The 23,181-nt window shown below is 42.9% G+C and overlaps 1 protein-coding gene across 5 annotated transcripts in view; it reads left to right on the top strand.

Annotated features, from left to right (window-relative positions):
- syt12 (synaptotagmin XII) overlaps positions 1 to 23,181 on the top strand; it is a 262,179-nt gene that overhangs the window by 174,720 nt on the left and 64,278 nt on the right. For all 5 annotated transcript variants that reach the window (XM_063062172.1, XM_063062176.1, XM_063062171.1 and 2 more), the window contains exons 2-4: positions 4,775 to 4,890; positions 6,928 to 6,987; positions 19,547 to 19,740. In XM_063062172.1, the coding sequence (XP_062918242.1) occupies positions 6,954 to 6,987; positions 19,547 to 19,740 (228 nt within the window). In that variant the 5' untranslated portion in view covers positions 4,775 to 4,890; positions 6,928 to 6,953. The remainder of the gene's footprint in view (positions 1 to 4,774; positions 4,891 to 6,927; positions 6,988 to 19,546; positions 19,741 to 23,181) is intronic.

Genomic DNA, 23,181 nt, shown 5'->3' with positions numbered 1-23,181 from the left:
AGCAGCCGTTCCAATATTTTTCAAACATCGTATGAACCCTGCAACATAACGATGAGTGAGTCAAAGTGTGCTTATATCAGTGAGATATCAGATATTACCGGCAAACAAAAATTGGCATAAAGAGGTCTAAGACAAAAATCATTGTCAGTGAGCACCAAGAGTTTTGTTGGAATATGTCAATGAGCAGTGTATGCATGACTGATTGCAAGTAATTAACACAATGTAAAAAAAGAATGTGAAGTAAACAAAGACATGAATGAATATTTGTAAAAATTGCTGGTGAATGCAGCAGGCCAGGCAGCATCTATAGAAAGAGGTACAGTCGACATTTCGGGCCGAGACCCTTCATCAGGACTAATGAAGGGTCTTGACGAAGGGTCTCAGCCCGAAATGTCGACTGTACCTCTTCCTATAGATGCTGCCTGGTCTGCTGCGTTCACCAGCAATTTTTATGTGTGTTGCTTGAAATTCCAGCATCTCCAGATTTCCTCGTGTTTGCAAATGAATATTCATATTGGACATACAGTTGGCAAATACACTTTAGTGTACAGAGTTAAAAAGCAAAAGCAGCAAGTGCTGGAAATACTCAGGCTTCCCCCTCTATTGACTTTTGCAGATTACCGGTATTCATAAAAAGTAATTACTAAACTCTACAGTTTTGCTTGAACTGTCTAGAACTTGATCAATTTTTTTCTAAGTTCACGTGCACTACTCACAAAAGCAAAGTACTGTGGTGCTAGCAAAGAGAGATTGCTGAAAATGCTCACCCTGTTGGGTCGCATCTGTGAAAAGAGAAAAATGGAGACAACTGTCTCACGATAATGATATTTCAACAGAACCCATGGGAACATAATGCTTGAATCTGAAGAGTGAGTTTTTTCAGCCTTTTTGGGTCTTGCTTCAAATTTCCATAATTTGCAGAGTTTTATTTTTGGATTGTTGGTTTGCAGAGACCTGCAGTGTGAAAACAGGTTATTGGGCTTCACACACTGGTGCTAGTGCTTCACAGAATCCTGCTTCCACACTCTCAGCACAGGCATCTGTTTCCTCCTTGCTCTTGCTTAACTTGCTTTGTTGTACATAAATTTGCACTATGCTTCTCAGAGCGTTTCTGTGATAGTAAATTCCATATATGAACAATTCTCTAAGGAAGCAAATTTCTCTTGAATTCCCTTTTGGAGTCATTAGTAACTAGCCTACATTTTTGGCCGTTAGTTTCACTGTCATCCAGAAGTGAAATATTTTAATGCCTAGCCCACTGGGGCTGCGCGTAATATCCCTCTGTGCCGCAAACTTTCCAGATGTAATAATGCAGTACTTCACTTGCTTATGCACTCAGTGGTCACTTTATTTGGTACCGTATCTCCTGTAACTAATAAAGAGATCTCTGAGTTTATGTTTGTGGTTTTGTGCTGCTGTACCCCATCCACTTCAAGACTTGTCCCAAGTTCAAAGTTCAAAATAAATTTGTTATCATAGCACTTACTGTGTGTGTCACCATTTACCACCCTGAGATTCATTTTCCTGCAGGCATTCAGAAAGAAAGGAAATAGAATCAGTGAAAAACTGCACACAAAACAAAGACAGACAAATAACCAATGTGAAAAAGACAACAAATTACAAATAGAAAAAGAGAAAAAAAAAACCAAATAATAATAATAAATAAATAAGCAATAAATATTGAGAACATGAGTTATAAAGTCCTTGGAAGTGAGTCCATTTGTTTTGGAACCAGTTCAGTGATCGGGTGAGTGAAGTTATCCCCTCTGGTTCAAGAGCCTGATGGTTGAGGGGAAATAACTGTCTCTGAACATGGTGCTGTGGGTCCTGGGACTCCTGTACCTCTTTCCAGATGGTAGCAGCAAGAAGGGAGCATGGCTTGGGTGGTGGGATGCTGCTTTCCTGCAACAGCACTCCTTGTGGATGTGCTCAATGGTGGGGAGGGCTTTAACCATGACAGACTGGGTTGTAGCCACTACTTTTTGTAGGATTTTCTGTTCAATTGCATTGGTGTTTCCACACCAGGCCGTGATGCAACACTGAGTTTACTCTTCACTGTGCATCTATAGAAGTCTGTGTGTTCAGAGATGCTCTTGAGTATTCTGCATATTTTTAACTCATAACGTGGCCACTGAGTGGAGATACATTTACATGTTCCTTCATATCTGAGAAGGCTGTTCCAGTTAGCTGGGACACCTATTGCATCGGTGAACAACCATGGGGATTCCTGGTCTTTCAGGACCAGACACTTTACAGTGACTTAAGTGACTAAGTGACGTAAGTGAAGGATGAACACATTACAAGGGTTAGCTCCCCGCCCCCCCACCACCCTCTTATTCTAGTTTCTGCCTCCTTCTTTTCCAGTCTTGATGAAAAGCGTCTTGGCCTGAAACTTCAACTATTCATTCCCCTCCCTAGATGCTGCCAGACCTGCTGAGTACCTCCGGCGTGCTGTGTCTGTTGCTCAAGATTTCCAGCATTTGCAGAATCTCTGCAGATGTTACACATGAAATAGGATGGTTCCCTCATTTATCTCATCAATGTCAGGGGTATCACAGACTCATACCACATGGAAACAGACCATTCACTCCACCCCATTCACCTGTGGGCACCCATCCATATTGATTCCATCTTCCAGCACTTGGCCTGTTAGGGAGTATTCTGGAGTTATGTGAATATAGCAGATACTAATTCAAGCAAAATCCATCTTCAGTTTTAATTGTAAATTGCAAACAGTGAACTGGTTAAAAGCCCACAAACTAAGAGGTATGATTTACTAAGTGGTGACGATGAAACATTTGTACTTGCATTAGCCAAATGCTAAGCCAATGGAGTTGTGTTAATTGGCCTGAATTAAACAAGTCAACATGGCTGAGTTATTTGCACCATTGTGACTTGAGTTCAAGCTGGTAGACCAGAGGGACATTGCACTTAGCACAGTGGTCACCAACCACCGGGCCGCGGTCCGGTACCGGGCTACAAAGATATGCTACTGGGCAGCGAGGAAACGATATGATTTGGTGATATGAGTCAGCTGCCTTTCCTCATTCCCTGTCATGCACTGTTGAACTTGAACACCACCCCCCCCCACCACTGACCGGTCCGCGGTGCAAAAAGGGTTGAGGATCCCTGACTTAGCATATCAAGCATGATCACAGGTATAGGCAATCAATAGTTTTGTGTACTCAGGATATTAGTATGCTCAGAGACAGCCCTGCCAACATTAATTTTGCGTGTCTGGCTCTCTGTCTTCAGAAGTTTTTAGACTATTTATGTGCGTTAATTTGAGACAAAGATGTTTGAACATTCAGAGGCGAATGTCACTGTAGAATGTAATTCAAAGGAAGCACTGTCAACCCAAAGGATTGAAGTAAACAATGTCATTGGAAGTATTGATATTGTATTCTTACTGAAGTTAGTAACTGTTGTTACCTTTGATCTTAAGGTATAAAAGTATGACGTACCTTCGGGTTTGTGAGCCTCTGCTGAGAGAGTCTCCAGAATGGTGCGTGCTTGTTGTGCTGAATAAAGACTTCTATGTCACCAATTTTAGTGTTCCTCTGGTGATTACAATCACAGACACAACATGGCCCATAGTCTTAAGTGCCTCACAAATTTAAGTACTAGTCTGGACACTTCTTGTGACTCTGCTTCCACCACTTTTCCCACCGTCCATTCTGTGAAGCCACAACCCTTTGGCTGAAAACTCCCTCACTCCCCTTACCACTGGGCCAAATGACCTGTTTCCTGTAGATCTCTCCAACACTGCAATCCAAAACTAAAACTCTGCAGATACTGGAAATGTTAAACAGAAACTGAAAATGCCAGGCATTCTCAATCTACAAATACCAGGCCCTGTCCTATTTTAATTAAATTCACCTTCCCCCGATTTAAAACATTTATTCTTGATCTACCCCTATTTTTTCTATAACTTTGAAATATACAGAGCAGTATCTCCAAGATATCCCAGTGCGGACATTCCCTCCACCTGACTGACAATAGTCCTAAAGACAAGGCTGAGTAATCTTCATTCGTTCAGTGGACGATCTATATACAAAAATTCTCCAGGACACACTTCACAAATGACCCCCTCCCCACCAAGTTTTTTATACTAAAGCAATCCCAGTTAATATTTGGGAAATTAATAGTCATAGTCATAGTCATACTTTATTGATCCCAGGGGAAATTGGTTTTCGTTACAGTTGCACCATAAATAATTAAATAGTAAAAAAGCCATAAAGATGTCACCTAGTATAACAATTTTATTTTTGTTACATCCTTCTGCAACTTGCCTACAAAATAAGCTATTTTATTTTCTCAATCAGAGAGCCCCCACCAGCACTATTGTGAGCAATAGAAAGGATAAGTAGCTAAAAACTGAATTGCATTTTCAAAAATGTAACCACTTGCAAAGTGTTTGGATTGCTGAGTTAAGGAAACATTGAAAGTCATTTTCCTCTTCTCGAAAGCTTCCATGGATCTAAACTAATTGCAACATGAAGCAAAATTCTTCTGTTCTTCTATCAGTGGACTCTATAGTAGGCTTTTTCCCTTAATATTTGAATGCAGAAGTAATTCAGGTGGTCTTCCCTTTCCCAGAGATGTCTAGCCTCACCTGCACTTCCTAAACCTTCAAAAGAATTTTGGAGCTCATTCAATTTGTGGAACCATTGATTTTCAAGGTGATCATTTCTTGCGGGTTGCCCGGTGTAATTTTCTATGTGACAGACAACTGCAGACTTGTATAATGATACTTTTGCTGTCTTCACTACAGCAGGTATGCTCACTTGCGACTGCCCTGCAGTTGGTGCCTGACATCAGAAGTAAGAAGCAGGATTTTATGTCTCCAGGGACTCTGGAACAGACAGTTGGACAGCAGGGTGTTATAAGGTAAAAGAAATATGTTGAGTTGGGATGTTGGTGTCTCTCGAGGTTTCAGTTCTTGAAAGAACCCCAAGCATGGCCAAATCCAACCCCTTTTTCCAAAAGCTGCAAAGAGCAAGGCCTCGACTTACACTCAGTGACCAATTTATTGGGTACTTCCTGAGACTAATAAAATGACCACCGAGTGTATGTTCATGGTCTTTGCTGCTGTAGCCCACCTCTGCAAGGTTTGCTGTGTTGCACATTCAGATATGCTCTTCTGCACACCACTGTTGTAACGCGTGGTTATTTGAGATACTGTCACCTTGAACTATTCTCCTTTGACCTCTCTCATCAACAAAGCGTTTTCACCCACAGATCGGCCACTCACTAAATGTCTTTTGCGTTTTGCACCATTCTTTGTAAACTCTAGAGACTGTTGTGTGTGAAAATCCCAGGAGATCAGCAGTCTCTGAGATACTCAAACCACCCTCTGGCATCAACAATCATCTCATTGTCAAAGTCACTTAGATCACATCTTTTTCCCCATTCTGATGTTTGGGCTGAACATCAACTGATGTTTTATGCATTGAGCTGCTGATTAGGTGATTGCATTAACGAATGAGCTGGTGTACAGGTGTACCTAATAAGATTGGCAACACACAGTAACACAGCACAACATGGTCATGTGGTCTGAGGCTAATTTTGGAAGAAACTTGAAGGGCTTGGGGATGGAGGCTGGGTGGGGTGGTGTTCCAGGCACTGAGTCCTTTATCTTTGTAATCACCTCCAGCCTTCCAAGAAATCCCTGATCCTGTAATTCTGGTCTCCAGATCACCCCCTTTTCAGTATCTCTATAATCACTGATAGCCATGAAAAACCCTATAGTTCTGGGTGTTCTTTCTTGCATGTATTAGCTGGAGGTGGTGTAGGACAGAGGAGAGGCCTCTGTGGGCTTGCTGGAGTCTATATTGGGTTGCAGGCTGCCCTGCCCACCTCTGTCGGTGCTGCTCTCCTGTGTTTGCTAAGTGCTGCCCTCCAGCATTTGCTTGGTGGATGAACAAGCTGGACCAGGACAACTTCCCATCAGACGAAAGGACATGCCAATTAGGAACTTGGGCTATATTATTTTTTGTTGACTTGCGATTTTCTGCTATCATAACCATATGTGGAATATGCTATGTGCAGTGTGCTGTTGGTAATATGTTTTTCACCTTGGTCCTGGAAGAACAATGTTTTGTGCAGCTATATTCATGTATGGTTGAATGATAAGTGAACTTGAATTTATTGTTGTATTTAGAGTCATAAGGTCATACAGAACAAGTCATAGCCAACCATCAAGTACACGTTATACTAATCCTTTTTTGTTCTCCCAACATCCCCATCATAAACTTTTCAAAATATACATTTTTCTCCATACTAGAGACAATTTATAATGGCCTATTAACTCTACTAACTTGAACAAATTTATTTTGGGTGTGAGATGGAAACTGTAACAACCCAAGCATTCAAAGAGAGAACATACATACACTGACCTAAGAAGTCATGGGGCAGGTGAAACTACATTGTACCTGCACATGTACTTGCCCTGGAACAAACAATTGAACGACTTCCACTCATAAACTCTCCTATTGACTTTCAGATTTACCCATTCTCTTCATGCCTGTGGTACCTGGGCTGGAACCTGTTAGTTCCTCAGCTTCATAAAATAACCATGAAAAGCTGGCGGTCTCTCCTTGATGGGTGATGGGTTACCCTGGAAACATGATCTCAACACATGAAGGTCTCAGTTACTGCTTAATCATGAGTGCAGCCTCCCACCAGTTGATGTGACTCGTAGGGTGGGGAGAAGGAAATGGAAAGTTGTGAATCTAACGTCCCTGGATATCACCACCAATGCTATTCCTTCAATGTCCTGCAAACCAGGCTGGGAATTTGGGATCACATTGGACACTTATATTCATGATCGAATAACCAACAAATTAAATTTAGGCTTTTACTTCAGGGCAATTTGAATTGTTATATTCATATGGAGAATGTAATTGCCTTGTGTCTCATTCACAGGCAAGATCAAAAGCTGCCTGTCTACTATGGAAGGAAATCCAGCAGAATATCCCGCAAGTGGTGAGTAATGATGGTCACATACATTAAACAGACATCAATGTTTCTTCAATGAACATCCTGCTCCAATTATAAGGAAATTTGCAGTGGAGTGAGAAAGTGATGTGTGACTTGGGTAGCACCACAAAATGGGCAAAGTCGAACTGCTACCCCGTTAACACCACACCCCCTCCTTCCCTTGATATTCCTGTCCTTCAAAGTCAGAGAAATGGATGCAAGGAAGACAGGTCAATTTGCCTAACTGTAGCATAATAGTCAGCACAATGCTTTGCAGCACCAGTGATGCTGGTTCATTTCCTGCCGCCATTTGTAAGTTTATACATTCTCCCTGTAACCGCCTGGGCATCCTCCAGGTACTCTGGTTCCCTTCCACAGACCAGAGACGTACTGGTTGGTAGGTTAATTAGTCATTGTAAGTTGTCCCGTGATTAGGCTCGGGTTAAATCAGGGGTTGGCTGGGCTCAAAGAGCCAAAGGAACCCATTCTGTGTATCTCAATAACTCTATAAATAAGTAGGGGAGATACTAGAATCTTTAGTGGAAGTACACTGAAAAAAAATGTAAGGGTACTGAGCAAAGCCAGCATGGATTTATGAGAGGAATATCTTGTTTGCCTGCAGGTGTACCTTGACTATGTGATTAGTAGAATAGATAAGGGAAAGCCAATGGATGTGGTTTTATGTGGAATTTCAGATTATTTGGATAAGGTCCCACATAGGAGACTGGTCAATGTGGAGTTGAGGGTAGTATATTAAAGTGGATTGAGAATTGTTTGGCCGATAGGAAGCAATGAATAGGAATAAATGAGTTCCTTGCTTCTGCAATTCTGAGCATCTCAAATTGATTTGCAGTAGTGGTGCATGAAGATTAGATGCTAAGGAAAACAGTGCCTTAGATTAGTGGAGGATCGCTACTATCCTAAAAAGTTAACCTGGCATTATATTGTGTTCTATTTTTGGACCATGTTTGTGGTTCATTTGGAGAATAACTTCCACAAATAATGGCCGTGTTCCCTTGGAGCTTCGTATTTAATGAGTGATACCAATACTCTATTCTTGAGACCACAATACATTGCATAAAATGTACAATTAGGTCATTCGACAGCTCATTAATGAAGTATGGTTTTGATAATATTGCAACAGCTTTCAGATTCAACTTCACAGAATCTGTCAGAAACTGGTAGCTGGATTCTGACTTCCCAAATTAGGCAATCTCACCTGTCACACATTCTCTGCACTCACTTGCTTTGTAGCAAATATTGCCCAAAAAATAGGATATGAGGTTCTGATTCACTAGGGCGAGGTCTTTCTGGATTTGATCTGCTGCCTGGAATCACCATCTGCCTGCACCAATGGGGCCAAAAGCAGAGGAGGCTCTGTGTCCTTGGGTTGGGTGGCAAGGTCCAGGAGGCAGCTGGGTCCAGGCTCATGGTCTCCTAGACCCTGCCCCAGAACAACCTGACTGTCTTTGATACAAGTAAGGCTGGGTATGTGTCTTTGAGTTGAATGTGTTTCAGATACCTTGGAAATTTACAAATATTAAGATTGACTTAAGTAATTTTAAAACACAAAATACTCTGCAGATGCTGGGGTCAAAGCAACACTCACAATACGCTGGAGGAACTCAGCAGGTCGGGCAGCATCCGTGGAAACGTTGACTGATTGTTACCACGGATGCTGCCCGACCTGCTGAATTCCTCCAGCGTGTTGTGAGTAATTTTAAAAGTTATTGCAAAAATATTTAGTAGAAAACATCAATATGTTATTGATAACACGAAAGCAAGGCATTTTTTTTTTTACCTTGCCACTTGTTTTCTAATCCATTGGCTGAAAATTCATGTTGAATAGGGAGTTCAACTTGTACTCCAGGACTGAACTAGCCGAGGATCAGAGAGACATACAATGCCAGAAGCAATGGCATTGGTTGCTGCTCAGTCTGTCTCAGACTTCAAGCCTTTCCATATTTAGCCATGATTTATTTCCCTTGGAATGACTGGAGTCAGCAATTTCCTTCCAAAGTACTGTTTTCAGTCAGGAATATAGCCTCTCATCTCTTAACCTTCAAGACCTACAAGACCAATTCATTTCCATTGTCTTGTTCACTAAAATACTGCAGAAATTTTAAAAAGGCTGCATTCTACAATAACAAAAAAAATCTCTTGAATTTCTCATTGAATTTTTTAATAGCCTGCTTACAGTCCACAGACTGGATACTTGCACTGCTCTCCCCCAGGGTGGAAATATCCTCAGTAGGTCTGTCCTGTTTATTCCCTTCATATATAGAACTTCGTTAGATTGCCTCTCTTTTGTTCTGAGAAAGAGCCCAGCCAGTTATTCCCTAATGGTTATATCTTGTCAACTGTAGTACCAGTCTTTCTTTGCACTTTTCAACATGAAGCATAAAACAGCACAGCAAAGGAACAGGCCCTTACACCATTGATGTTGTGCCAAACTAATTAAAGTAATGACACCTGATTAAGCTAATGCCTTCTGCCGGCATACCGTCCATATCCTTCCATTCTCTACCAAGAGAAGCTCTGCAGATGCTGGAAATCAAAGTAATACACACAAGATGCTGAAGGAACTCAGCAGGACAGGCAGCATCTATGGAGAAGAGTGAAGAGTCGATGCTTCAGGTCAAGAAACGTCGACTGTTTACTCTTTTCCACAGAAGCTGTGGAGTTCCTCCAGCATTTTCTGTGTATTACTCCCTCCATTCTCTGCATATTCATGTGCCTATCTAAGAGCCTTTTAAACGCTTTTACCGTAGATACCGCCAACACCACTGCTAGCAGTGCATTCCAGGCACTCACATATTCCCTTTCACTTTAAATGATGGCCTCTAGCTTCAAATGCTTCAACCCTGGGGAAGAGATAGCATCTGTCTACTCTATCTATGCCTCTCATAGTAGTACAAACTTCTATCAGATCACCCTTCAACCTTAGCCACTCCAGATAAAACAACACTAGTTTGTACAGGCTCCACGCCAGCCTCTTCTGCCCACTCTCCAAAGCCTCCACATACTTCCTATAATGGAGAAATTGAATGCAATACCCCAAATGCAGTCTCACGAGAGTTTCCTTCCCAGAATTGTTATATCGTTTAGATAATGTTGAGACCTGAGTGGACCAAGCTTCTAAATAACTTCAATCTAACTTTTGTATTTTTGAATGGGACTCCCATACTGTACAAAAAGGAATGGATGGGATAGAGTTTGTCAAATGCACTTAGGAAAGTTTTCTTAATCAATATATAGAGGTCCCAACTGGAGAGAGCGTGATACTGGATCTCTTATTAGGGAATGAGACAGGGTAGGTGACAGAATGTGTGTAAGGGAATATGGTGTCTATTGATCATAATTCCATTCATTCCAAGATAATTATGGAGAAGGATAGGACTGAGTCCTCAGGCTGAGATTTACAATTAAAGAAAGGCCAATTTTGATGGCATCAGATAGGATCTGACAGGTGTGCATAGTGACAGGTTGTTTTCTGGCAGAGAGGGTTTCTTGGTAAGTGAGAAAGCTTCTAAAGTGAAATTCTGAGAGTACCGAGTTTGTGTGTCCCTGTCAGAATAAAAGGCAAAGCCTACAGTTTTAGGGAACTGTGGTTTTCAAGAACTATTAAGACTATCGCTAAGAAGAAAATGGAGGTGCATATCAGGTATAGGCAACAAGGAACAAATAAGGTACTGGAAAAATATAGGAAATGCAAGAAAACACCTAAGAGGGAAATCAGGAGGGCTGAAAGAAGGCATGAGGTTGCTTTGGCAGATGAGACGAAGGAGAATCCAAGGGCTTCTACAGAAGTTGATAGAGGAAAGTCAGTGGATGTTGGCTACATGGATTCTAGAAGGCTCTGTTAAAGTTCTACATGAGAGGTTGATCAGGAAGATTCAGTTGTGTGACATTCAGGATAAGGTAGTAAATTAGATTCACATCGGCTTTGTGGAAGAAGCTAGGGAGCGGAAGTAGATGGCTACCTCTCTTGACTGTATGCCCATGACCAGTGGTGTGCTACAGGGATCAGTGCTAGGTCTGTTGTTGTTTGTTGTCTATGTCAGAGATCTGGATGATGATCTTGGCAAAGTGGATCACCAAATTTGCAGATGACACCAAGATTGGAGATAGTGAGGAAAGCTAGCAAAGCTTGCAGCAAGACCTGGAACAGCTGGAAAAATGGGCTGAAAAATGGCAGAAGGTATTTAACGCCGACAAGTGAGCTGTTGCCCTTTGGGAGGACAAACCAGGGTAGAAGTTGCACAGTGAATGGTAGCGCGCTGAGTAGTGTGGTAGAGCAAAGGAATCTGGGAATGCAGATCCATAATTCCTTGAAAGTGGCATCAGAGGTAGATAGGGTGGTAAAGTGAGCTTTTGGCATATTGGTTTTCATAAATCAGAGCGCTGAATACAGGAGTTGTGATGTTCTGTTGAAGTTGTATGATATGTTGGTCGGCCAGCAACGTAGTCTTGGAGTACTGTTGGAGTATTGTGAGCAGTTTTGGGCACCTTATCTTAGAAAGAATGTGCTGAAAATGGACAGGGTTCAAAGGAGTTTCACAAAAATAATTCCAGGATTGAATAGCTTGTCACATGAAGGGCATTTGGTGGCTCAGGGCCTGTATTCACTAGAATTCAGAAGAATGAGGAGTGACCTAATTGAAATCTATTGAATGGTGAAAGGCTTTGATAGAGTGGATATGGAGAGGATGTTTCCTATGGTGGGAGAGACTACGTCTAGAGGACACAGTCTCAGAATAGAGGGGCATCCTTTTAGAACATAGATGAGGAGGAATTTCTTTAGCCAGGCAGTGGTGCCAGGAATTTCTTTAGCGGGCTCACTCTTAAGTTTTAAGAATAAATTGGATAGGTACGTGGATGGGGGAGTCTGGAGGGTTATGGACTGGATGCAGGCCAATGGGACTAGTGGAATAATGTTTCGACACAAACTAGAAGGGCCGAATGGCCTGTTTTCTGTGCTGTAGTGTTCTATGGTTCTATGGTGTACCTGTAGAATTCTTTGCAGCCGTGAAGGTGAAGTCTTTATGCATATTTAAAGCAGAGGTTGATAGATTCTTGACTGGTCAGGGCATGAAGAGATATGGGGAGAAGGCAGGAGATTGGGGCTGAAAGGAAAATTGGATGAGCCATGATGAAATGGCAGAGCAGACTCAAAAGGCCAAATGGCCTATTTCTACTCCTATATCTTATGGTATTATGGTCTTGAGGAACTGAGCTATAGAGAAAGGTTAAATAGGTTAGGACTTAATTTCTGAGAGCATTGGAGAGTAAGGGGACATTTGATAGAGGTATACAAAATTATGAGGAGCATAGGTAGAGTAAATGCAAGCAGGACTTTTCCAATGAGGTTGGGTGAGACTACAAATAGAGGTCATAGGTTAAGGGTGAAAGGTGAAATATTGAAAGAGAACCTGAGGGGGAACTCCCTGATTTAAAGGGTGAGTATGGAACGAGCTGCCAGTGGAAGAGATAGTTGCGGATCTGATTGCAAAATTTAAAAGAAGTTTGGATATGTTTGGAGGGGCTACGTGCTACGTCCATGTGCAGGGAGAATAACAACTTAGCACAGACTACATGAACTGAAGGGTCTGTTTCTGTGCTATGGTGCTCTATGACTTTATAAATTTTATTCTGCCAGAATAACATTCAGTACCTTTGATTAGCTGCATTCAACAACACTGCTATTTAGAATGACCTGCGAATCTCTATCCCAGATCCCTTTGTTCTTTGACTCTATTTATAATCTTACTGTTCAAGTAGTTCTTTTGTTCCTTCGGCCATCCTTACACTTATTAAAATTCATGTAATAATGATGTATTCACTCTCAAAGTTTGTTCATATCTTCCTTAATTTTTTCATAATTCTTTATCTAGTTTGCAGTTAGAATAAGACCTTTAGCATTATTCTACAGCACTTCATGGTAAGATGAATTATAGATGTGGCCTGCAAGGTGTATACATGAAATAGCCCTGTTCTTATTGTGTGATCTCAAAAAGTCTAATATTAATATAAATGCAAAATTATTTTGGCAAATTATATTCTCACATTGGGGAAACGTTAACTGCACTTCTAAAAGTCAATTAATTATTTACTTAAGTTAAAGTTTTCTCAGTTTAATTATATCCAGGGATCTGCAATTTCAGATTATCTAGCAGTGAAGATTAACACCATATGGGGAGAGCACTATAAATGTTGTCTGACGTATTTACTGAGGTAAAGAATTCTCACACTTTATTTTTAACTTACCTAATGTAGTAGGCGGGCGGGGTGAAGATTTGTCACTACCAAAGGAGGTGTAAGGTGCTCCTTCCCTCCGTTAGTCTGCAGTCACCCTTGGGCAAGGTGGAGCACCTGCTTAGCCCCCTGATCAGGGTCATGTGAAGCCACGGGAGCAGGTAGCAGATGGTCGTATGAGCAGCTGGTGCATAGTTACGCGACCTCTGACGCCAGCTCTGATGAGTACTGGCTGGGGTCACTTGTCTTGTAAAGACACAGCCCAGAAAAAGGCAATGGCAAACCACTTCTGTCGAAATATTTGCCAAGAACTATAATGTTCATGGAAAGTCCATGACTGCCCATGTCATACAACACGGCACAAATTGAACTTAATATAATTTACCTTATTGGGTCCTTGCCAGTTCTCAGCAGTATAAACCCAATCTCCCCTTCCTCTAACTATGCAATTTACTCTCTTTCTCATTTATGTTCTCTGAGGTACTTCTCTGGGGTAATATAATTGCCAGAAATGTACATAATTCACAACCACCAACAGTGAATTGGGGTTTCGCTTTAAGAGGCTGGTCTTACTTGATGATGTTGTTATGTAAGGATTTTTAGTGTGCTTTTGTGTTTAGGTTTAGGAATTAAATAAAATGTGTTACAGGTCTCATTAAACATAAAATGCCTCAGTTTGTTTTATTTGTGAAAACCTACATTGGTGCCCCCGAAGCTCTAGGATAATTCCAGAGTTATTGAACATGTCGGCCAATGCAGTCTCTTTGAAATTGCTGGAGTTTTGGGAGTAAAATGCCGCTGCTTGGTTTGTACAAGCTGAGGCCCAGTTCGTGTTTCGAGAAATCTCCACTGACAAACCAAATTTTGCTACGTGGTAGTGTCGCTCAGCAGTTCCATAGCTGAGAGAGTGGTGGGTCTGCTTGAACACCCTCCTGAACACCATAAATACCGATCGCTGAAAACTCACCTTTTACAGACTTTTGAACTATCGGAGTCTGGGCACACCAAAGAGTTTCACCTTTTACAGACTTATGCACTATCGGAGTCTGGGCACACCAAACAGTCTCACCTTTTACAGACTTATGCACTATCGGAGTCTGGGCACACCAAAGAGTCTCACCTTTTACAGACTTATGCACTATCGGAGTCTGGGCACACCAAACAGTCTCACCTTTTACAGACTTTTACACTACCGGAGTCTGGGCGCACCAAACAGTCTCACCTTTTACAGAATTTTGCATTATTGGAATCTGGGTGAACCAAACAGTTGCTTTCCTTACCCTATCTTAGTGATGCTAGGCCTTCAGAGTTAATGGACTACGTGCTGTCTCTCCTAGGAAATCACCACCCTTTTTTCACTCTTAAACAACTATTCATGCAGCAAATGCCTGGTCAAGTTTGCATAGCCCTCAGTGATACACCCGTGATGGACCATTAGGAGCTTGCTAAAGCACCAGACAGTCTACACACAGCAGGGCAGGAGTTCACCATTCTTCCTCCTTTCTCTACTCAATAAGCCCGCTCAGCAAGGCCCTCAACATAAGGATCCTGCCCCTGCAAAACAGACAATGCCAGGCCTGTGCTTTTACCATGTCCTCTTGCTCAACATGCTGACCAGGGAATGCTTCCTGTATGACAAGGTGCTCACGTGAGTGTGCAGACGGTATCACCTATTGATGCAAAGGCAAAGCATGATGAAACCTCACTGGAGGCCACCAATGGCAGCAGGATCAGACTTTCAGGACACGGCGGGTGACACTCTGCTTCAGTGGGCGACGTTACACATCGGACTTCGTCCTGGCTGCGATGGCCCAGAGCCTCGGTGCTAGGCTACATCACACCACGGCGAATCACCCACAGTCCAATGGCCTATGCGAGCGGTTTCACAAGTTCCCTAATTTTCCTGATTCTTGACAGGAACAAGAGAGACAGGCAACTAATCGTGTAGCCTCAGCTCTCTGGTTGTTTGAGGGAAGGCACTGAATAGGACAGACCTAGGGAGGATACTTCCACTTGGGGAAGGGGGATGAATGGGTTGGATGTGGAGTCTAATCTCAAAAGTATAAATAGGCCATTAATAAATCCAATAAGAAATTCAAGACTTCACCTGTGAGTCTGTTGGGGTTATCTACTGTACCTGGTACTCCCAGTATGGCCCCCTGTATATCGGGGAGATCCAGTGTAGATCGGGAGACTGCGCCAAGCACATTCACTCCATCCACTACAAAAAGCAGGATCTCGCGGTGGTCACCCATTTCAATTCTACTTCCCATTCCCATTCCAAAATATCAGTCCACCGCCTCCTCTACTGCCATAATGAGGCCACACTCATGTTGGAGGAACAACACTTTATATTCCAACCTGATGGCATGGACATCAATTTCTCAAACTTCTGACAATTGCCCCTCTCATCATCATTCCCCATTCCCATTCCCCTCTCTCACTTTATCTCCTTAGTTGCCCATCACCTCCTTCTGTTTCTCCCCCTCCTCACTTCCCTTTCTTCCATGGTCTTTTCTGTCCCCTCCTATCAGATTCCCCCTTCTCCAGCCATTTATCTCTTTCACCAATCAACTTCCCAGCTCTTTACTTCATCCTGCCCCCTCACCCAGTTTCACTATCACCTGCCCCCTTGTACTTCTTCCTTCCCTTCCCCCACCTTGTTATTCTCACTTCTCCCCTTGCTTTCCAGTCCTGATGAAGGGTTTTGACTTGAAACGTTGACCATAGATACTGCCTTGATCTGCTGAGTTCCTCCAGCATTTTGTGTGTGTTGCCAAAGAAATTAGAGAGCTAGTTCATTGCTCCCAGAATGTATCCTAATCTTATTAGATTTTCTCTGGTGTTTCAGTGAGACTATCAGTCATACAGAGTGTGAGGTGATAGTACATTCCTCCTAAACATATCGGTGTCAGACTACAGCCAAAATTCATTAATTCATCAGTGATCTTCAGCTTATTTCTATTGTCCATAAATACCCTTATAATTGACTCAACATAACAACTCCAACCTACCCTTCTCTTTTATTTGTCATCTCCCACACTTATCTGTAAATACACGGTTGCAATCTCATTCCTTCAAGAATGGTTTGAAAGTGCTTCATCAAGATTTTGGAAATAAAACAAAAGTGCTGGAACTCAGCTCGTCCAGCAGCAAAGGAAGGAAGATCTATTTAACCAACGCAATGCATGCGAACACACTGGAACGCACAACCGGGGGTGATGACAGAGTCTGATACAAGGGGGGCCATTGAAAAGGCACTTATAGAGACACATGGGTGTAAGCAAAATGGAGGATTATGGCCTGTGTAGGAGGGAAAGGTTAGATTGATCATGAAGTATGTTTATATAGATCGGCACAACATCATGAGCCAAAGGGCCCATATAGTGCTGTACTGTTCGATGATACGTTCTACAGTAACAAATCGGGTACCTTGCTCAGACCTGGGTGAGTGGAGGTATTACTGTTTTTGAGACAGAGTTGTGGTCTACAGAGTGAAGTTTAAGGCAAAAAGGCTGTGTGGAGATTGGTTAAGACGAATCAGGTGATAAGGAGCATGAAGTCCAACTATTAGGCAACCACTTTACAGAAACAGGGTGAGATAGGGGCATAAGCAGGATAATGGGAAACAATAAGAGATTATTTACTTAAAGTTGGAAAATTCAATGTTCCTTCCAAAGGATTTCAAAGTATCAAGGCAGTAGATCAGATTTACTTCTTCTAGTTTGCATTGGGCCTCACTATGGCCTTGAAGGAGGCTATGGGAAGACAAGTCTGAATAGGAGAGGGAATGGGACTTAAAATGGCACACATCAGGAAGTTCAAGATCACCACTGAGTGCAAATACTTTCGAAAGCTACTCCCCAGTCTGCATAGGAAGCTGCCCTAGGACGGGGTGTAGTGTGTGGACCGGAGAGTCACGGGGTGAGCAGTTCCTATGAAACACTGAAAGAGTGGGGGTAGCTGGAGAAGAAGGGAGAGCATGACTGAAGGTATCATATAGGAGCTGGCGGAAATTGCAAAGGACAATACATTGAGGTGGAGGGTGAGTACCAGGAGAACTCCATCCCTGGGGGACGAGGGGTGAGAGCAGACACGCACAAAACAGCGAAAATGCAACTGGGAGCTCAAGCCACTCTGTCAGAGGGGAAGCCACTTTTCAGAAAGAGAGAGAGCACTTCAGAGACACCAAAGTGGAAGGCCTCACCATAGGAATAAATGTGATGGAGTAAAGAAGGAAAATGGGCGAAAGGAATGGTGTCATCACCTGCGCCGTGCCTTCTTCACATTATTAACATCAGGGAGGAGCTATAGGAGCCTGAAAACCCACAAGTAATGTTTAATACAACACACACAAAAAATGCTGGTGAACGCAGCAGGCCAGGCAGCATCTCTAGGAAGAGGTACAGTCACTGTTTCGGGCTGAGACTCTTCATCAGGACTAACTGAAAGAAGAGATAGTAAGAGATTTAATGTTTAAGGAATAGCTTCATCCTCCCCATCCTCAAATTTCTGAACAGTTCATGAACCCATGAACACCACCTCATTGCTTGTCTTTTGCACGACTTATTTAGATTGTAATTCACAGTAATTTTTAAGTCTTGCACTGTACTACTGCCATGAAGCAACACATTTCATGAAGCATGTCTGTGATGCTAAACTTAATTCTGCTTTGGATTCTATCCTGGCAAGAAGAGACGATGTATAGTCAAGGTAGTCTGGGGGAATTCTATGTGTTATATGTTGGTGATGAGTCTATCTCCTGAGATGGAGAGGAAAAGATCCAGAAATAAGAGTATTATCAAAAACGGGCCACGTAAATGTAGGAGGAGGGTGGAAATTGGCAGCAAAAGTGATGACATTTTTGACATTTTTGACTTCCACTTGATGCAGCACCAATACAGTCAATGTATTAGAGAAAAAGTTGGTGGTCTGGTCCCAAACAAGCCTGGTACAAGGAATCTTGCACATATCCAGCCCAGCTATGGCTATTCACATTCCCATAGCTATCCCTTTGATCAGGAGAAAGTGAGTACAATGGAAGGAGAGTTGCTGTGCATAACAACAACCTCTGCCAATTGATTAGAATGTTGGTGGAGGGACACTGATTTGGTCTCCTTTCTCGGAAAAATTGGAGAGCCTTCAGACCTTCCTGATGTAGGGTGGATATGTAAAAGAATTAAACATCCATGTTGTAGGCATGCCATTTGGAAACTTGAAGTTGGAAATTGCCAAAATAGTAGTGGCTACCAGAAGTGTCATGGATGTAAATGGGAAGGGACTAGCCAGGAAGACTTGATTATGTTAAGGTAAGAAGAACTTACCTTAGGTTCCCCTAACCCTAATGTGTAAGATGAGATCAGGATGAAACAAGTCTATTTGTGAATCTTGGCTAAGAGGTAGAAGCAGCACTACAGAGTTGAGGAACTATCAGGTTGAAGGCTGTAAGGGGAAATGAAATCTGTGGTGGTCTATAAGACAATGGCCTGGCATTAGTTGCTGGGGTCATGGTTCAGAGGATGCATCTGTGAGCTCACCTGCAACGTAGAGGTAGATTAACCAGAATACATCTACACTGTCCTTCTCTAGGGTTTGAGAACAAAATCCAGGTTGGTTTGCAGAGCAGAGTGTGAACGATCAGAAGGGGTGAGAAATCAAGGTAGTGAATATCACCCAGTTATTTGTGGTGAACAGATCAAAGGAAGGTAAGAGGCCAAGTGAAAGGGTCTAGGATTGGGAATAAGTAAGATAAAGTAAAGTACTAATATTCCAAATTTATTTGGAGTTCTCCTGATTATATCCCCAAGACAGCAGACTATTGTAGCTGTGAATTTGCTAACATATTCTGTAAGCATTTCATTTGATGTGGGATCAAAATCAAAAAACTGCACTTAGCAGATTAGGCTATACGTGGCAAGAGAAACAGTTAAGATTTGCAGTCCAATCTTTAAGTTCTTTTCTGACCCCTTGCAGAACTTCTATTTGTACGTTTTGCCTCGTTTACCTTCGGTTCTTCAAGATGTTGATAACAACTTGCTTCCACAGCCTTTTCTTTTTCCTTAGCATGTGTCTCCAGCTCCGCCTCATTCCACGTGGATTTTTATTATTTTGATGAAGGGTTCCAGACTTGAAATGTAACTGTCTCTCTCTCCATTGATACTGCTCGGGCAGTGTTTCCAGCATTTTCTGTTTCCATTCAATGTGAGCTCTTCCAAGTCCTTTAGGGAACATTGAGATACAGCCCTATAAACAAAGGACTTTGACTGTTCCAATTATTAATCATAGCAATGGTTTCTTCTGCTTCCAACAGTGATCAGAAATCCAGCGAGCTGGGAAATGGGAGTCTATGGATCTGGAGTCCTGATTATCCTGGTGATAGTTGCAGTGAACCTATGGAAACTCTGGAAATCCGGAAGTTACCCTGCACCATCTCCTTTCCCAAACTATGATTATAGATACCTGGAACAGAAGTACGGGACCTCATACTCTGAGGTTAGGCAAAAGGTAATCTTAGACTAAGTCTCTAGACTGCTCACTGTACATCTCCTGTGATTTTCATTCCATTGGTCTTCCAGGTAGGATTTGTGCATGTACCTGGAAAACAAAAGGTTGCAGGTCCACAGCTACAAAACAGGGAATTGAAATTAACTGACAGCACTTTCAAAGAGGCTATGTGAACTACTGAGTTGGAACATTGGTAGTGTAGCAATGGGTTGTCCACACCCATGAAATGCTGTTGAATGGCAGAGCAATCTAAAGGACCTGAATGTGCTTTATACCTGTTCCTAGTTCATACATTCATACAGTACTGTACAGCAATAGGCACTTGAGTTCACCATGTCTATGACAACCATGATGCCAACTTAATTCTTGTTTCATTGCCACATACAGTTGTGGAGGCCCAATCATTGAGGGTGTTTAAGGAGGAGATTGATAGGTATCTAATTAGTCAGGGTATCAAGGGACATGGGGAAAAAGCCAGAAATTGGAACTAGATGGGAGAATAATTTAGCTCATGGTGGAGTGGCGGAGCAGACTCAATGGGCCGAATGGCCTACTTCTGCTCCTTTATCTTGTGATCTTGTGAATCCCATTTTCCTGTAGTTAGTTGGATCTCTCTATACCCTGCCTGTTTATGTGTCTGTCTAAATGCTTCATCAATATTACTATTGAATTTCTCAGTAAAATATAAACTTGCCTCACACATCTCTTTTAAACTTTCTGCCTCTCACCTTAAACCTATTCTCTCTAGTATTTGACATGTCAAGCATGGTGAGAAGACTCAGATTTTCTATCCTACCTACACCTCTCCTCACTTGATAAACTGTCCTTCTGTCTGGTTGCCCCTCCGTCTCCGATGCTCCAGTTGGACCAACCTCTCTTCATAGCTAATACTCTCCAATCGGCCAATATCCTGGTGAACTCTCCCCTGCCCTATCCAAAGAAATAAATAATTTTCTGAAATTACCGAGACGTAGAGCCACTATTTCAGTCTCTGTTTGTTGGGATCCAACACCCAGCTTCTGGCTCAATGGGAATTACATCACCAACCTCTTACTGTGTGGGTAGGACAGTAGTGTAGTGGTTAGTGTAATGCTATTACAGCACCAGTGGCCTGAGTTCCATTCTTCCACCATCTGTGAGGAGATTTTACTGTACATTCTCCCTATGACTGTGTGGGTTTCCTCTGGGAGCTCCAGTTTCCTCCCACGTGCCAAAGACATACAGTTTAGGGTTAGCATGTTGTGAGCATGCTACGATGGTGCCAGACGCATGGGTCCACCTGTGAGCTGCCCCGAGCACGTCTTTGGACCGTGTTGGCCGTTATCGCAAACGATGCATTTCATTGTCTGTTTCGATGCATCTATATATGTGTGACAAATAACATTAATCTTTAATCTTTACTCTAATCCTAACTACGAGCCAACTATTATATAAACGCTGCAAACCAAAATTACTGAAAATGCTTATTAGGGCCAGTCAGCAACTGTGAGGAGAAAAACAGAATGAAATCAGCATTCATTAGCTCAAACCATTATCTGTGTTTTTGTAAATACAGTCTGACCTGTTCAGTACATCTATTATTCTCCGCTTTTCAGATTGCTAGCACTGCAGTGTTTTGCTTTTTTAACAATATATGGTGGACTTTAAGTTGAAGGGTGAACTTCAATGGTGGCTGAATCACAGATGAGATAGACAAAATTGTAGAAGTGTAACAACTGCCTTCTATAGATTATGGTAATTTACAGAAATCAATGGGAATAGACGGCAGAGACTCAGGGAGTGTCCATCAGGGAAGCCAAAGATTTCAGGAGATATGTAGAGGGTGACCAGAGGAACAAAGAGGTAACCTGGAGACCTAAGGATTGGATAAGAGGCTTAAATCCCAGGGAGGGGCAGAAAGGAAATGTAGGGACTCCAGCAGGGGCAGAAAGGAAATGTAGGGACTCCAGCAGGGGCAGAGAGGAAATGTAGGAACTCCAGCAGGGGCAGAGAGGAAACGTAGGGACTCCAGCAGGGGCAGAGAGGAAATGTAGGGACTCCAGCAGGGGCAGAGAGGAAATGTAGGGACTCCAGCAGGGGCAGAGAGGAAACGTAGGGACTCCAGCAGGGGCAGAGAGGAAAGGTAGGGACTCCAGCAGGGGCAGAGAGGAAATGTAGGGACTCCAGCAGGGGCAGAGAGGAAAGGTAGGGACTTCAGCAGGGGCAGACAGGAAATGTAGGGACTCCAGCAGGGGCAGGGAGGAAATGTAGGGACTCCAGCAGGGGCTGGGAGGAAATGTAGGGACTCCAGCAGGGGCAGAGAGGAAAGGTAGGGACTCCAGCAGGGGCAGAGAGGAAATGTAGGGACTCCAGCAGGGGCAGAGAGGAAAGGTAGGGACTCCAGCAGGGGCAGGGAGCAAATGTAGGGACTCCAGCAGGGGCAGAGAGGAAAGGTAGGGACTCCAGCAGGGGCAGACAGGAAATGTAGGGACTCCAGCAGGGGCAGAGAGGAAATGTAGGGACTCCAGCAGGGGCAGACAGGAAATGTAGGGACTCCAGCAGGGGCAGAGAGGAAATGTAGGGACTCCAGCAGGGGCAGAGAGGAAAGGTAGGGACTCCAGTAGGGGCAGACAGGAAATGTAGGGACTCCAGCAGGGGCAGAGAGGAAAGGTAGGGACTCCAGTAGGGGCAGACAGGAAATGTAGGGACTCCAGCAGGGGCAGAGAGGAAATGTAGGGACTCCAGCAGGGGCAGAAAGTGCAGAAAGGGTAGAAAAGGATGATAGGAAGCTTGGATATAGGAACATAGGAGTCTTACCAAAATCTGATGTTGAATCGGCCTATAGCGATTTGAGTACCACTTGAAAGATGTATTGCTCTGCTTTTGCCAGAAAATATACCAATTAGGAGTTTTGGCAGTGAGCTTTGAATCCATCTGTTTTTATCAGCTGCCTTCATTGATTAGGTCTGTCACACAGATGGCAGATGTCATTGATACCTTTCAGAGTCCAAACACCAACACTAGTGGAGTAATCCTGATAAAGAGCAAAACTGAAGCAGCTACTTCAGTAAAACAGAAAATGCAGGAGATACTCAGTTGAATAGGCAGACTCTGTGGAGACGGAAACAAATTTAATGGTTCTGGTCAGTGTCGTTGTCATGTTCTAACATGCAGAGAAATGGAGAAGCTTTCAGTGGTGGCGGTTGAGTGGCAGTGGGGAGGGTAACAGAAAGAAAGGGCTGCAATGAAAAAGATTAAAGATTAGTCATAATTGTCACCTACATTGAAGCATATAGTGAAACATGACTTTTTCACCAATGACAAAAACAGTCCAACAGTGGGTGCAGCCCATGAGGGTCGCCATGCTTCCAGCACCAATTTAGCAGACTTGCAACTTGCAAACGTAACTTGTACTTCTTTGGAATGTGAGAGGAAACCAGAGCACCCAGAGGAAACCAACAT

The sequence above is a fragment of the Mobula hypostoma genome, chromosome 11 (assembly GCF_963921235.1).
Source record: "Mobula hypostoma chromosome 11, sMobHyp1.1, whole genome shotgun sequence".
NCBI classification, from domain to species: domain Eukaryota; kingdom Metazoa; phylum Chordata; class Chondrichthyes; order Myliobatiformes; family Myliobatidae; genus Mobula; species Mobula hypostoma.
The sequence above is the reverse complement of the archived record's forward strand: the minus strand, read 5'-3'. Positions and strand labels throughout refer to the sequence as shown.